Source organism: Convolutriloba macropyga, chromosome 2 (genome assembly GCF_964194025.1).
Source record: "Convolutriloba macropyga chromosome 2, txConMacr16.3, whole genome shotgun sequence".
Taxonomy (NCBI): domain Eukaryota; kingdom Metazoa; phylum Xenacoelomorpha; order Acoela; family Convolutidae; genus Convolutriloba; species Convolutriloba macropyga.
Genome location: NC_134469.1, coordinates 76,943,280 through 76,960,464, shown reverse-complemented (window position 1 = coordinate 76,960,464; position 17,185 = coordinate 76,943,280). Strand labels below are relative to the sequence as shown.

The 17,185-nt window shown below is 34.8% G+C and overlaps 1 protein-coding gene across 3 annotated transcripts in view; it reads right to left on the bottom strand.

Moving 5' to 3' along the window:
- The window catches only part of LOC142335475 (uncharacterized), a 47,099-nt gene that overhangs the window by 6,229 nt on the left and 23,685 nt on the right, over window positions 1–17,185 (bottom strand). For all 3 annotated transcript variants that reach the window (XM_075383998.1, XM_075383995.1, XM_075383996.1), the window contains exons 2-6: window positions 16,196–16,467; window positions 7,688–7,801; window positions 4,876–5,077; window positions 1,692–1,796; window positions 697–883 (exon numbers count right to left, since the gene is read on the bottom strand). In XM_075383998.1, the coding sequence (XP_075240113.1) occupies window positions 1,744–1,796; window positions 4,876–5,077; window positions 7,688–7,801; window positions 16,196–16,312 (486 nt within the window). In that variant the 5' untranslated portion in view covers window positions 16,313–16,467 and the 3' untranslated portion in view covers window positions 697–883; window positions 1,692–1,743. The remainder of the gene's footprint in view (window positions 1–696; window positions 884–1,691; window positions 1,797–4,875; window positions 5,078–7,687; window positions 7,802–16,195; window positions 16,468–17,185) is intronic.

The window sequence follows — 17,185 nt, the reverse complement described above, 5'->3', positions numbered from 1 at the left end:
GGTGACTGGAACTGGCCTTTTACGGAGGAGAAACATGTGAAAAATTTTTCCGTGGTGAACAAGTTTTTATGCAAAATCTTCAACTTAATGCCAACTAAAGTGAATTGTATCACTCTCGCTTATTTTTTTTAGTTTTATTTTCAACTTTTCTACTTAGTTTCAAAACTCTTGCAAAACTCATACTTATAATTTATCGTTATTGAAGCAAACTATAAGGGACAATAAATACGATTTTAGCCTTTCAACAGTTTTCTCAATAGCAGTTGTTTTTCAGTATCTTCTCGAAAATTACGGATATATTCTGTTTTGCAAAGATGAGGGTTAGGGGAATTAAAAAACTTTGGAATATTTTACATAGAACTGCTGTTTCAAAGATTGGATGAAGTTTTCACAAAGTTTAAAATTGTTGCCGCATCTTTTCATTGTTATATTAATGCGATGCTTTTTATTAAAACAATTACCCTGACAAACGTTGAAAAAATGTTCCTGGAGCAGTATACCGACATTTCCTTCTTGAAGTTGATTTCTTAAAATTCTACGGAAACAATTTAGATTTGTCGCTGTGAGAACTGTATAATTGCGAGATGGTTTTGAACATTATGCTCGAACGCACATGAACAAGCGTCCTTCAGGCGACTCAAAAGGAAATTTGCACATAATTTGAACTGAAAAGCTTCGAATAACTGTTGTTCATACCTAAATTCTCTGCGCCGGGTATCCAGGATAGGATACCGGGGGGCCACCCAACCCTAGGTTGAGTCCAAAAGGGTTTCATCTCCCTGTGCAATCTAATTATGCACTCGTTGAAGTCTATCACGATGTGGTCACCTGTCACTGAGAAGTTTCCCCCACTGTAGGACCACCAACTGGTCCCAGCTGTGGCCTGTATGGAAAAAACTTAAAATTCTATTCTCTTTCGAGAAACAGCATGTCAAAAAATACCATTTCTTCCCCTCTTTTTAAAAAAGCTGAAAGAAGTGGAAAAAAACACTTATTGGCTACACCATGATGTATTTGCTATCATTTGTTTTTTCATTTTTCTTCCATTCAAAGATATAAATATATCAGGAAATTTTGATCACCCCCACCCCCCCCCCCAGTACTTTATGCATCACCCAGTTACAGAGCACGTACCGTTGCATAACAAATCATTGTGTAAAAATATGGGGATCACTTCTGCCGCCCCGCCCCGCCCCGCCCCCCCCCCCCATTAGTTTGCATGTATCTTTTAACGCCCCACAGGCGCAGGCGCCATTTCTTACATAGTAATATGCTATATAACAACACATAAAATGCAATGGGTGGGGCAGAAAAGCACGGGGGGACAGAGTAGACCCAAATATGGCACGTGAAATAATATGCCCCTAAAAAGCTGGGGGGGGGGGAGGAGGCAAAACGGAAAATATCCGGAAACACTTTGCTTTTATGCAATAACGTAGTTATGAATGTACTCTTTTGTTAATAATTATGTTTGACTTTGATACAAAAAAAGTTATGCAAAGCTTTACCAAATATCGAATTAAGTTTCATAAAACTGGCAAAAAATTTGGGGATCTAATCCCCCCTCCCACCCCCCAGCTCAGTGAGCATAAATCTTTTATGACCCCCGGGCGAACGTGCTATTTTCTTACATAGTAACGTGCTGTATAAGAAAATATAATTTGTAACTGGGGGTCATAAAAAACACTTGCCTGCAGTTTGACAACGTGTCCCCATTGGCGACTACAGTAGTGCTCACCCACGTCAAAAGTGAAAACCCCTTGTCCGCAAGTTTGTCACAGGGATCATGTCACCATCTAAAACGGAAACTGGAAAGCTAAGTTGCCTGAACTACTTTCTTATGATAATAATCACTATTTAATCAATAACACCCCGGGCCGAGAAAATTTGGCATTATTATGTAAGATAAGCTGTAACTAGCGCTGAAAAATTAGAAAATTCACCGCATTTTCCCTATATAATTTTGCGGTGAAGTTGTTGAATTTAGGGATCTTTTCAGTTTGTGCCCCCCTCCTTACGCTATGCTCCCCCCAGTTGCAGATGCTGCCCCGATGTGCACCTACATAGTAATTCATTACGTAAAAATATGAAACCCGCGTCTGGGGGGGGGGCAAATAATATGCGCGCACTAAACTGGGGGGGGGGGGGGGCACAAACAGAAAAAATCCTAATTTAGATTATAAAAATCAACGCAAGCACTGCGAAATGATATAAAAAAAAACTACGCCATTTTAAACTTGAAAACTCTCGTTGCAGCTTGTCCTACTCAGTTTTGCGTTTATAAGCGTTGAGACCTCTGCCCAGGGCCTTAATTGTTATTACTTTTCGCGACCACGAATCGGGACTATTTGAAGTTCTCATTGGCAACTATTTTGGGTCTCCTTGCATTTTTAAAAGGGTTCAAGTTTGTAATCTATAATTTAGTTACATCTTCTCAAGTCAAAGTTTCATACTTTTTTAACTAACAGCATGGTGCAGCATAGCCATGTCCGACAAAACTTTCAATCTCTAGTTTAAGTGCTTGTTCTCAAGTCAAGAGTTCCATACTTTTTTGAGGAACAACAAAGAGGTAGCGTAGCGATGTGCTACAAAACCTTCAATCTCTAGTTTATTTGCATCCTCTCCAGTCAAGAGTTTCATACTTTTCTAACTAAAAACATGGGGTAGCACAGCGATGTCCTAAAAAGGTTTCAATCTTTAGTTTTGTTGCATCTTCTCCAGTCAAGAGTTTAATACTTCTTTAACTAACAACATGGAGTTGCACAGTGATGTCTTACAAAACTTTCAATCCCTTGTTTAATTCTTTGTTCTCAAGTCAAGAGTTTTAGACTTTTGTTAACTAACAACATGGAGTAGCATAGCGATGTGCTACGAAACTTTCAATCTCTAGTTTAGTTGCATCTTCTCCAGTCAAGAGTATCAGATTTTTTATCTGAAAACATGGAGTAGCATAGCGATGTTCTTAAATGGTTGCACAGCATTTAACTGAGAGAACTCACCATCGTCAGCAATATGCCAGAAACATCAGTGTCAAAAAAATCATCTTAATCGATTAGCTTCATTTTCAACCAAGACAACATTTGCAGTTTTCACAATCAACTCCCTGATATCTTCATCATAGTTATGTTACAGTTATACAGTCAACGACATAATTTAGTGCTACGCGCGGTTCGGTTCAGTGGTTTAAGGGTTTTCGTTAGCATAGCTTTTTTACTGCTTTTTCATCCTTCTTTATTTTGTTTTTTTTTCTAACTGTTTCACTTCTGTTTTTTCAGGTTCAGTCATTAACTGTTCTAAAACAAAAAAAAACATGCAATTTACTAAACAATTTACACAATCTCATATCTCAAGAACGAATTACCAAATTATATACACGTTTCTGTGACTGAAATAGCGACGTGTATCGCAGTGATCTCTAATCAAACCGAGCGCAGTGGTTCTGTCCACAGCAGGCGCGGAGACCGTTTTGTTCTTTCCCTCAATTCTTTTTTACCCGTCTTAAACATAACTACACCTTTTTACAACCGAAACAGTGAGTTGTAGCGCAGTGCTCTATTCCTATGATCAAACCTGATGCAGTGGTTGGATCCCCACCAGGTTCGAAGACTATTTGTTTCGCTTTTTATCTCGGCTTAACTATTACTTTCCTAAACATAATTACAAATCTCTGCCACTCTTACACAAACTCGTAGCGCAGTGGTCTCTTCGTGTGAGCAAACTGGTGACATTAGTTCAATCGCCACCATGCGCAAAGCCTTTTTTCATTCACTTCACGCTTTATTTCTATCTTTTCAGGTCTTACTTCTTGAGTTCTAAAAAACATAAACCACTTTTCCTTTTTATGAATAATGAGTGACAATTGATATCTTACCACACATGGAAAAACGATGAACAAATCAATGGCTACGAAAATTAGCCAAGAACACCAAGAATAAGAATTAAAAGAAGCAGAAGCCCCTCCTGGCGCTTGATGTGGCTCCGAGCAACAAAAGCGTTCAATTGGCTTTTTTGAAAAAACTCATCATTAAATCTGCTTTTTGATGCCTTTTAAATTGATTAAAATCGATAGTGCATACATTAATAATAATATTCACGATAGCCGCATTTTTTTATTTGACTGAAAAAAGCCTTACTTTAATCTTTTTCGTTATAATCATATCGACCAGCCAAGTGTTTGTCTCAGAGGCGCACCCATCACTCGTCACTTCATCCTGAATCACACATCTGCGCATTGTGCGTTAGGATAGTGAAATCTGGAAGAACTATTGAGTGCGCAAAAGACTGTGCAGGGGTGTCTAACTTGTCTGATCAGGGATCAGATTGGTTGAGGTGGCAGTGATCTGGGACCTCCAAATGAGCGATTTTCTTTATTTAATACTTGGTACGAAATATGTAAAGTGAAAATTGGTTAGTTTTTTATGAGTAGCAGAACTTGGCAAACCTGTTCATTGCTAATTTTTCGATTTTAGTTTTAAAACTGAACATAGAAATGCTAACAAATTTAAATGTGATGTTACAAAGCTGTAAACAAGTATTAAAATTTTGCTCTGTTAACCTTTACGAATGATATAGTTTGTTTAAGTTGTTTTTAAAAAACCACACCAACTTTATCAGACAAAATACGAGATCTGCTCTGGCAGCACAACAATGTCGGGGCTAGATGGATAGAGCAAGTCGAAAAACTCCGCGTCAGAACATTTGAACTTCCTATCAGCCCGGGTCGATGTTTGGTCGAAAATAATGAATGAATTGCGGTGAATAACGGTGGAAAAAAAACAATTTTCACCGCGAAGCGCCCGCATCTTTTTGCGATGAATGCGGTGAATGCGATGAATGCGGTGAAAGCGTTGGCACCTCGACCCAGGAGCTTCTAACCTGCTAGAGGAGAGTTGCCGTATTTTCTGAAAAATTCATTGCACCCAAAACTGCCGATGTCTCTGCCACCTGTCGTCCGGAGGAACCACCGCTGTGGGCTGTTAGGATCTGTAGGATGTGCGGCGCAGTCCATATCAGCTAAGGCATCTGAATTGTAGCCCAAACCTTCAGTGTCGTAAATGTCACATTCAAATGAATCAGGCTAAAAACAGGGGAACAATTCTTGGGGTTTTCCCATTATAGCCTCCTCCTCGACAACGAAGTGATAGCCCCAACTATTGTATGTTTCTGGTATATATAAAAAATCGTACAGTATCAAACTTACATACAGCCTTAGTTAAGAAATCTTCGGGTTTTAAACATAAGAAATCGTCGGTATCGTCGTCTTATTCTAGCCAAAAACGACGAAAGCCCATTGTATCGGTATCACCGTTTTTGTTCGGCATTTAACATAATAGAGATTCAGTATTGTCGTTTTTTAAACGTAGAGAGATTCGGTATCCTTACGAGAAATACCAGGAACTTTTATATTCTGGGTTCTAAAAACAGATTAGTCCGGCAGATGGAGCAAAATAAACAATCGGCATTATCGGTTTCAAACGTAACCAACTGTCAAAAACATTTCTTGTAACGTTGGTCTACATTATACATATAAATCAAATTTTCCTATGAAAATCAACCAAAAATTTCTTACGCCTAAAACCGAACATACCGACGAAATCTTTTGTTTAAATGCCGAACATACTGAATCTTCTGAAACCGAATATACCGAATCATACATACAAATTTTTCGTCATTTTTGTTCGGTTTGTTTAACAAGGGAGCTAAAAGTCCTGTAAAACTGTCCGAAACATAAATTAAAATACTTCCAATTCAAATCGGTTCTCTAAGAACGTGTCATTACACATTTAGTTTTTTTAATGTTTAGTAGGTTGTCTGTACAGTTCTCACACAAGGTTCTATCTGCGTCATTTTCAAAGGAATATCCGATAATATATCATGAAAAATCAGGCCATAAAATTGCAATTTTTTTTGCCTTTTTATTAAAGTTTCAAAATAATAAAAATCGTCTAGTTTTCTTCGGTAAAATTTTTTGAACTTTTAGCCAAGCAGATTCCTTTATTTGAAGATTTTTAGTTGGACAAACTGTATTTGGAATTCTCATAAAATTCAGATTCTTTTCCAGGTGCAGTTTGTATGGTTTGCTGTGCACTGGTTCAACATTTCAAGCTGAGTTAATTTTGTTACATTTTCCAAGATAATCCGAGATTTCTTTGCATGCCAACTTGAGACACATTAAAATATCAAAGCAGTTGAACCATCTTTCCTGATCAAGCAAAAACGTGAATAAAACAATTTTTAAAAAGTTTACACCTTTTTTAACGCCTTAGCTCAAAAAATTCTTACTGAGCACTAGGATTCTTAAAGAGAGATTAACATTTTGCTTTTTGGTACCATAGTGTGTATGCTATACAGGTCAAGCTCACTGTGCTGAGGTTTATATTGCAAAAAGTCCTGAAAACTGTTTTCTTCAATCTGGGTTCAGACGAAAAATTTTTGTTACACGATATTAACCTTCTCTGAGTTCAGCTGACTGAAAGAATTCAATTGAAACCTATTTATCATATAGTAATCGAATCTATATTAAATAATGGAATCACTATTCAATTTTTTGAAGTTACTGGGGCAGAATTTGAAAACTGTCAAACATTATGAAGAATCCTTTGGTTGGCAACTTACGACATTTGAATCAAGCGAACTTCCAACGATTTAAGATCCGCTTTTTATAGCTATGTCAATCTTGGGAATTTTTATGTTTGACAATTACCGAATACAAAACTTAAATTTGATTTTCATGAAAAAAAAGACAACGTTTTTGTGAGGTTTTTACTTTCAATTTTGGTCCAAAAAATTCTGTATAATCTTTTTGTAATCATGTAATGCTTCTAATGGAAACGACTGTGCTTGTCGTTTTAGCATTGTTGGACATCTGCTCCACGCAGCTTTGCTGTTATAATGCATACTTCAATAGAACTGGAGCATGAGACAAAAAGTATCTTTCATACACAGATTCAGTGTAATCAAATTTTCGGAGGTAAAGATGAAACTTTTCATTCTTAAATTTCTGACTTTGAGTTTTTATTTTGATATACAGGTTCTTTATGATTGTTTAACTCTAACGTCAAAGGATATTCATGAAAAAAACAACATTTTTGAGTATCTAAGCTCATATATATATATATATATATATATATATATATATATATATATATATGTATATATATATATATATATATATATATATATATATATACACATACATATATATAAATATATATATAGATATATATATATATATATATATATATATATAATTATATATATATAAATATTAGCGGAGCCATGATCCGAGAAATGGTGAACCCGGTCGGATTAATTTCCTGAAAATTATTCACGCTAGTTTGCTTCATTTCACAAAAAAATCTGACATCATTTTGCGGCATATGCGATAATTGTAGTGAATTTATGTATTTTCACAACTTATTGGTGAGAAAAATTTTCTTTTCCTCAGTATTTACTGCATCCACTACTTGTCTTGAAAAATTTTAACATTTTTACCATAATTCTGCATTTTCAACGCTTAAATTTACGGTGAAAACATTAAACATATTTTTAACTAACTTACACATTTCACCGCTTTCTCATCTTATCTTATATAATTCTCCCCCCCCCCCCCTCTTTACCGCCAGTCAATTTTGGGTGGCGAGAACAGGACCCAGGAACATGTTTCATGAGGAAATGACCTACGCACATTGTAGCTGAATGCGTAACACTTCTTGACAATGCAGAAAGAGTAGCAGTTGTTGAGGCTGTCAGTCCACACTCTTCTGGTGTACTTGTCATTCGAGTACAGACACGGACACTCCTGCAAAATATACAAAATCCGTCAACGTAGAATTTTGCCGAGTTTTTTTATAAATTTTCGCACGTTTTGTCCATTTTCACAAGTTTTGTAAGTCTTGTCCATTTTCGAATCTCTTTTATTCCCATAAAATCTAAAATTCAATAAAATAGTTTCCACCCACGAAAAATGATCGCTATTGTCTAGTACTTACGCTAGTAAAATGCTAAGGCGAAACTAAGCTAATTTTCACTTCTGCATAACCCTGCTTTGTAATGAAATGTCATAATTCAACCTATGTTAAAAATGCACAATGCGGTGTCATATTAGAACGGAAATTGATTCCTCACAATCCATCTCCGGACAAAACAGTGCCAGACAAAACGGTCCCAATTAGCAAAATATTCCAAAAAGAAAGACTCCCTGACAAAAGAATCCCAAGCAAAAACCTCTAAACAATTGAAAACATATTCTACAAACTAAGAACAAACATAATGTCTCAGGTAAGCTTATGAATGCATTGTTTTTAGTTGATATGAACTAAGATTAAATCAAAAACTTGGTTCAAAATTTATAATAAAATTTGCTGTAATCAGCTAAATGGTGGCCACCGTATTGGCCGACAGGGCGTTTAGCCGACAACCAAAAAATGAGAAATTTAACCGACAATTTAAGTAAAATGAGCAATAAAACTTATTCTGAGGCTGTGATTGGCCAATTTAAAACACTATTTCGTAAGCCGACAAATATACCGCAGTTTTTTCATCAAATAATGTAACGAAGGTCCATCCATGGTTGGACCGTGTTTACCGCATCTGGCCATGCCTCGCAGGCCATGGCCATGCCTCAGCGGCCCGTGGGACTTGATATGAATCTATCACAACCGAACTACTGATTTATGGACCAATTATGAACGTTTATTATCAATTATGACAAAACTGTCGGCTAAATTTCTCATTTTTTCCTTGTCGGCTAAACGCCCTGTCGGCCAATTTTCCTAGCACCCAGCTAAATATTTGTTCAATGCAATGTTGTGTAATCATATGAATAACTTAAGAAGTTTCTTTGTTAATTTTTCTGCATATGTTTAAATCGGTCTGTTTCATCTGCCTTCCGAGACTATGTTGTGCCAGACTGGTCTGTTTGGGAATATTCTGCTATTCGGCACTGTTTTGTCTGTAACAGATTTTTGTTCAGCGTTTGAGTTTTAAGACCAACAATTCAACTACAAATTAGTTGCAAGTATTCCAAAAATTATTTTGCATCAGTTCTGCTGGTCGTTTAATTTGATGTGAATATCAATTTTGACAGCTTCAAATTGCCCCACGGGCGAGTGTAAAAACAAAATCCCGCGGAAGACAAATGCACTTAACTTTAGATAAGAAATTGCCCCCGAGGAAGCAAACCCCATTTTATAAATGTAATTTGTTCCTGATATTTTGTTCAGTTGTATCTTTTCATATGAAGTCCCGCGGGTCATTAAAGCATAGCCGTGAGAAATACCCAAACGCGCTCAATGCATATCCCTTAAACAATCAAGTGGTGTTTATTTGAATATGGGTTTATTTCCGTGGGGCATTTTTCGTTGGAGGAAAACTTCCTATCGCTTTTTCATATCGCTATATACGTCTGTAGCCATTTTGTTATGGTATATCTGGCTCAAAAAACATTGTTTTATTTTAACCAAAGATTAGTAAATTGTTGGCATGTTGGCATTGACTATTTTTGACCAATGGTGAAAAATTATAGCAGTCAAAGGATTCTTGATTATTTTATAGTATATCTCTTGGGCCATTCAAGTATATTTCATTTCGAGGAAGCGTTATTGTCAATGTTTTTTAAAGTAGGTTTACAATTCAATTTGTATGATAATGATCAATAAGTAATATTTTTGTGAATCGTTTAAAACAAGGAGGCTCAATAATGCGAGTTCGCATATAATGTTCCAACCCCACTCAACCAATTTCTTGTTGTAATTGTCCACCAAATGAGCAACAGATATAAAACGTTCAACCTTCAAAAAATCACTTTTTGTTCGAAAATAATTGGTGTATCCATTTTAAAAAGTGCTCGAAGCTCTAATCACTATTCAAAGAAAACAATTACTTGTTAGAGGACGGCTGATGCCTGCCATTAAGGAGAGTAGGAGACAAATCAAACAACAATATCCAGAACGGAAAAAGCATTACTTTCGACAAAAAATCAATGTCTATCTATTTGTTCTTATGAAAAAGTCAAAATAGCTCAAAAAGTAAACTAAGACAATTGAGGCACTAAAACCAACAATTGGGCTGAAAACAGAAAAGCGAAATTAGAAAACAGGTTTACACTTTTTGCAAACAATTAAATATCATGAAAGAAATTAACGATCATTTAAAATCATTCATTGGCTTCGTTTATATCTTCAAACAAAACTGTTGAGACATTTCATCCTCCAGAATGTCATACTACTACTACAAAACGAGCAGTTGCAGGCAAAAATTAGAAATCATCTGCAAGGAAACGGTCTCGAAGATAGGAAGTAAACCCCCAAGAATGCAAAACCCAATTTTATAAATGTGTTCTCTGGCTTATATTTTGTTCCGTTGTATATTTTCATATCAAGTCCCACGGGTCACCATAGCATGGCTGTGATAAATACCCAGACGCGCTCAATGCTTAGCTCTTAAACAGTCAAGTGCGTTTTTTTTCGAGGTGGTTTTCATTCCGTGGGGTCTTTTTTCCTTGGGGCATATTTCCTAGCGCCATTTCATAACACTAGATGCAGCTGTAGCCATTATATTATAGTATATCTTGCTCAGGTAGGCGTCTGCGAAAAAACTTTTTTTTATTTTAACCAGAGTTTTGGTATAATGTTGGCATGTTGGCATTGATTATTTTGGATATATGGCAAAAACAAATTATAGCAGCAAAAGGATGCTTGATGTTTTAATAGTATTTCGTTGGGCCATTCAAATACATTTCATTCTGAGGAAGAGTTTTTGTTAAATTTTTTAAAAATTAAATTTATATTTCTCCGTCTTTCGATAAGTAACTAACCTTTTTTAATTTGTTAAAACCCCTCAATGTTCTTTAATCTAATCTTGTTCTCTTAAAATTTTATTACAAAATTGCAAACTTACCCTCCTAAAACTTAAACTATGTCATTTTTTGGTAATAGTGGATTTGAAATAGACGTACAGAAAGCTCAAGTGATTAGCTTACTCAGTCGTCTAAAATTTGAGTAATACGGTTTGGATGCTTGCGACATGTCATATCCTCCAGCATGTCATACTACTAAAAAACGAACAGTTGCAAGCAAAAATTAAAAAATCACCTGCAAGGAAACGGTGATTTTCACCTACAAAGAATTGGTGATTTTCAAGAAAAATGGCAATGTGAAAAAACAAAAAAAAACAATTTTCAAGAAATAGCGATGATGAAACTAAAAACGATTTAATTCGTCAAAAAGATGAACAACTTCTCTCAAATTTTATGGAGTTAACCAGTGAAAAAGCCAGATGGAACTTCATTCAAGATCTTCGTAATGAGAAAAAGACTCCAAAAAGATTTCAATCTTCATTAAACAGTTTTGGTAATACGATAAAAATGCCTATGGAAAATGCAAATCTTCTAAATTACAGATTTTCTAGTCTAGGAGAGTTCATTGGCATTCCAACAACTTTCCTCCAAAAACTACACCGAGAAAGTGTTTCATGTTCCGATGAATAGGAAACAAATCTGCTCATAGTTTCATTGCATACATGTAAACCACTCGGTCCTTCAAAAATATCAGTTTGGGCACTAAAAGATGCTAAAGCAGCGCTAGCGGAACCATTATGTTGTCTCATTATTCAGTTCATTACAGAAGGAAAATTTCCGGAAGATATTGAAAAACTTTCATAACTCCACTTTTCAAAAAAGGAAATACCGAAGACCAACTCAAATATAGACCTATTTCTGGGACTTCTGCTTTGTCACGAAATTTTGAAAATTCGTTCAGTTCACAAATCACAATTTTCCTAAAAAGTGAGAAATTATTGTCTATTAGTCAATTTGGTTATAGAAACGAATTATAACAGTTGTTGCTGTTCTGAAATGAGCAGAACAAAAATATTAGAACTCAACAAGAAAAAAATGTTACAGGTGCGTTATTAGATCTTTCAGAGGTTTTTGATTCTGTAAACCACATTGTTACAGAGACTTGAAAATATAGGTTTTGAAGAACATACTACCAATTTAATAGAGAGTTATTTGAGTGAAAGAACGCAAAGAGTTGTCCTAAATAGAAACGAATCAGATTTGATAATTTGAAAAGAGGAGTTCCACAAGGTACTATCTTGGGCCCTCTATTATTTAACATTTATGTCATCGATGTAGCAAAGACTGTAGAAAAAGATTGCACGGTCGTCCAGTATGCAGACGACAGTTTTGTTTTTATATCCGACAATGATGAAATATAGTCGAAAGCAAACAAAACTTGAACATAACATCTCAAATATTATCGATTTTTTTCAAAGTCCCATTTAGTGGTGAACAAAAAAAACAAAAAAGCAGAATATATTGTGTTCAGCACCACGAAGAGGTTAACAAATTCCGTTCTGAAAGTTGACAATAAAGAAATAGCAGACTGAAATAGTGTGAAGTATCTTGGCGTAATTATTGATAGCAAACTAAAATTTGATGTAGAAGTAAGAAAGAAGAAGTACAAATTATTTTTTTCGCACACTGAGCAACGATCTTCCAGTATATAAAATTAAACCTCTCTCTACCATGGGAATAAAACAACATGACAGCTCAAAGAAAATAACGTTGGATATGAGAAAGAACAATAAATTTTTAACTGATTCTTTTACTGCACAAGCCATTCCCATATATAATAGTCTGCCTTCTAATATTAGACTGAAAAAAACATTTATAGCTTCCTTAAAATAAGAACTGGTAGAATGTTTTTGGAAAGAATTTTTGAAGGACCCAAAAGTATCTGATATGAACGGTGACATTGAGAGCATTAGATTTTTAGTTTTGTTTTTATTTTTAATCTTCATGATGTACATATTAAATTGTGAGAACATTTTATGCTTGCATTTTAGGTTTTTTTTACTAATGTAAGGTCAAATTTTTAGTTAAGTAATTTAATGATTTTATATTTTTACATAAAGTTTTATTCTTAACTTTACAGTGCCTCTTTTACCATTTGCATTTTAATCTTATGTGTACTAGAGGAAATTTGGTTGGGGCAGTTGTTTAACATAGTTTCGAAATTTCTTTGTAATGGTCAATTGAGATCAACAACCATATAGTTTTTGCCCGAAGCCCAGAAACTGCCGAAAATTGCTTCGGGAGGAAGACTTAGATCTTTTCATCTTTTGCGATTGTTATGGAAAAATTGTTGGCACGCGTTTCAGTTTAAAATTGCTAGCGTGGAATATTTTTTTCCCATTAACATCACAGTTGGCAGTCTCAGCAATGAGTCGTGGAAAAAAACTTTTTTTTTTCATTTTCACAGCTCCCCTTTGTACTAATTAAATATCAATGCCGGAATTTTACGTTGAATGATTGGAGATATATTCAAGTTGCAATCAAAATTTTTTTCGTTTTATTTGATAACCAGAATTTTTTGACATTTTTGTTCACTTTTTTGCACTGAAAACAAGTCCTGTCATTACAAAAATTCTGAATTATAATGATGTTTACTTAAAAAGTTTGGTTGAGAATCATTTCCAAGAGTCTGTCGTTGTCAGAATATACCAATGTTAAAAAAAGAGTCTCTGACACACTAATTGAAACGATGAAGTGTAAAAACGAAGAACAGTTTTGCAAGGCTTTAAGATAAAAAAAATGGGAAACCAAGTATAAAGTGGTTTATTTACTCACAACTCTGGCCAACTTTTTAGATTTTTCTGTTTGAAAATCAAACTTTTGTACAACATTTATTTATTTTTCCGTTTAAGTATATCATGACGAAATATGATTGCTGACTTTTCGATAGCTAGTTAACTAAAGTGTATATTGGTACACTTTTACCTCAACTAATTTTGTGCAGGATACAAAATGCGTGATATTTAATGTTTCTTTACCAAAAAAATGGCAGAAAATGACTACTCTACCTATGGAAATATATACTATCGGCCAAATTTTTCAATTCTATTTTTTTTCAAGTCAAAAAATTGTATGATGATGCTCATAACATGGTATTTTTATAAATCGTTTGAAACAAGGAGGCTCGGTAAGGTGCGTTCGCACATAATGTTCCAACGCCGCTCAACCAAGTTCTTGACTGAATTGTCCACCAAATGAGCAACAGATAGAAAATGTTCAAAAACATCGCTAATTGTTCAAAAGCATTAACTCAAAAAAGGGCCGACGATACCTGCCGTTAGGGAAAGTAAGACAAGGCAAACAGCAAAATGAAATTCGAAAACAAGCATTACTTGCAACTAAAACTCAATGTCTATCTATTTTTTCTTAAAAATTTAATAAAAAAATTAAACTAAACCAAATCACTTGCATTTCACCAGAAAATATTTGAGACCTGTCTTAATTGAGAAAAATCAGCAATGAGACAGAAATCAAAAAGGCAAAATTTGAAATGAGATTTACACTTCGTGAAAACAATGAAATTTAAAGTCATGAAAGCAATTAACTATCATTTAAAATCATTCATTGGCTTCGTCTATACTTTCATACAAAACTTTTGAGACATGTCATTTTTCAGAATGTCATACAACTACATAAATTGCAACTACAGGCAAAAATTTAGAAAAAATCATTTCAATTTTAAGAGGAAACGCTGTCGAAGCCTATAAGGTCAAAGTCTATTAAAACAGTCTTAAAAATTATGCAAACATTGATTCTAACCAAAAGCGCCTTTTTTCAGAGCCATTAAAGTAATAAGCGATTTGTCATTAAAATGTAATTCATATGATGATTGGACAAGATAGCAAATGAAAACCTCAAAACATTAAAAATGTAAAAAAAAATCAGAATTTTTTGAAAACTTGTCGCATTAACGCCAAAAATTATGAACTGAAACTACAGCAATTACGACTATATTATAATCCCCTCAGTAACACTAGACTACGCATTAACACTTAATATAGGCAGAACTGAAAAATTCGCCAACAATTTTGTGCAAATTGTTTTGAAAGCAAAAAAAAACTTTTTTCGGTGCAATTACTAAGTATGTTATTTGGCCTCTCTCTGCACCCAAAATTGACCTGTCAGTAATTGAGGCTTGATTTGAACTCAATCTGGTCTGTAACTAACAACAAAACCAAAAGAAGAAAAAACTGTTTTTAACAAATATGCAGCTGCCATTTACTATCAGATTAATTTTTGTACAGCTAGACCAAATTTCAAAGACTTATATTTTTCCACAGCTATACCAAAATTGGCCTTGTTGTTGCCGTTTCTCCATTACAGCAAAGAAAATTCTAAAAGATTGGGTAAATTTTTTACTGGCAATCGAAACTCTTAGTATAGAAAAAACTATGAAATTTTAAAAAGTTAACGAAAAACCACAAAAATGTCATTTCACGAAAACCTTAATAAGAACATGAAGTGTCATTCACTCATATCTGAATAAAGGAGGATTGTGTCAGCAGTTTTCATGTCTGCCTCCAGTCAAATTGGTCAAGGTGGAACAAATAGGCATATTTGATGCCTTTTCGTTTAAGAAAAAAGGAAAAATGCTGAATTAGTAGTGGATAAAACACCGACCAGCCCCCCAATTTGATAGCGTGTAGGGAAATGGGACAAATCGTGTGACTGATCGGTACCCCTGTTTTATCCACTACATGAATTTTCAAAAATGCAGGTAAAATTTTTGCCAAAACGGTTCAAACTATTCATCAAATCTCTTCTATCTTTGAACATTAAACCAATTTGACTATTGTCAACAATTTTATCATATTTCAGCAAAAATTGATCAATATTTGTTCGGAAATTATGAAATGTGTGAAAAATAACGGAAGTGAGTTAACGTTCACAAAACTTCGATCCCCCGTAACTCCTCGGAAAAACCGAAACTCAAAAAATCTTTATAATTTGAAATTCTACGCTTGACAAGCTTTCCAATGCAACCACTCACAATCCTGTACGATGAATATATCGATCTTCGAAAACTGACTGAACAAAAAAAAACAGTTGAGTATAGAATTCCTCTCCGCCACTAAAGTGGGTCGGAACAACTATGGTATTAGGTAAATTGATCTGCAAATGATTTGCATAAAAATTTGCAACAATTGGCTCCAATTGTTGAATAGACTTAATATTGGGACTTGAATTGACGCATGTTTCGAACACTTAAAGGCTTTGGTATATTTGCAGAAGATTTTGATTGTCTGGTTGGTTATTTCTACTAATTTAAAACAAAATTTTCCCGAAAACTTTTATGGTTTTTAGTTGCACGGCTAATTTTTCAGTTGTAATGCAAACCTGAGCATCAAAGGGGTAATTTGATGTCGACTGCCAGAACATAAGACAATTGATGAAAAGAATGGTCAAAATTCTTGAACTCATACCACCACAAGCATCACATCTCATTGAGGACATCGTTGCTGTTGATGAAGAAATCAAAATGTGATAAACGATTGAGAATCTAATGAAAACAACAGTTCGGCCATGGAGTTCGCTATTGAAATTGGGCACAGTCCGCGTGGAATTTTAACCACCAGTAACAACGAATCAATTGGTTGATAAGGTACCAACTATTATATTGGCAATCGAAAGGACATTATCGACATACTCGGCTATTTCAGTCTGCATACGCTTCCTTGTTTTAACATGAAGTTTATATGTTCTTATAGTCTAATATGAAGTTTATAAGTTTACATTCTATCATGTTCATTTGAATTCTGGTACACATCAAAAATTGACCTCAACATTTTTGTTTTATTGAGAAAAATTTCAAATTATTATTATTATTAATAAGATTATTAACCTAACAAATTTAGCTTATTATTGGGAAACGAAAAATGCACAGAAACTTTTGGTGAAAACTGAGATTAATATGTACACAACAACAAAAACTATAATGATTATAAAAATTGTCGTACCTGGGTATCACATAACCACTCATAGTGCAGTGATTTAATACTTACGTAATCGCAGTATGTACTTAACCTTTGTTCACATTAAGACTCAATCGTCCTACGATTGATAACATCAGTGACAGCTAGTTGGGAACACGGCCATGACTAACACACTGGCAGCGAACTGCCTAAGTGCAGTTCTGCATTAACGCTGTAATTCAATAGTTGTCACTGAACGTATTCCTTCTCGATTCAAATCCACATAGATCTAACGGCTAGCGTATCGCTTACGAGTACAGTATCGCGCAGTCAGATTCGAAAGGACGCACGGCACTAGGACTTGAGCCATTCTGGGATAAGCCCAGCACTAACCCAAAAATCCCATGGGAGAAGT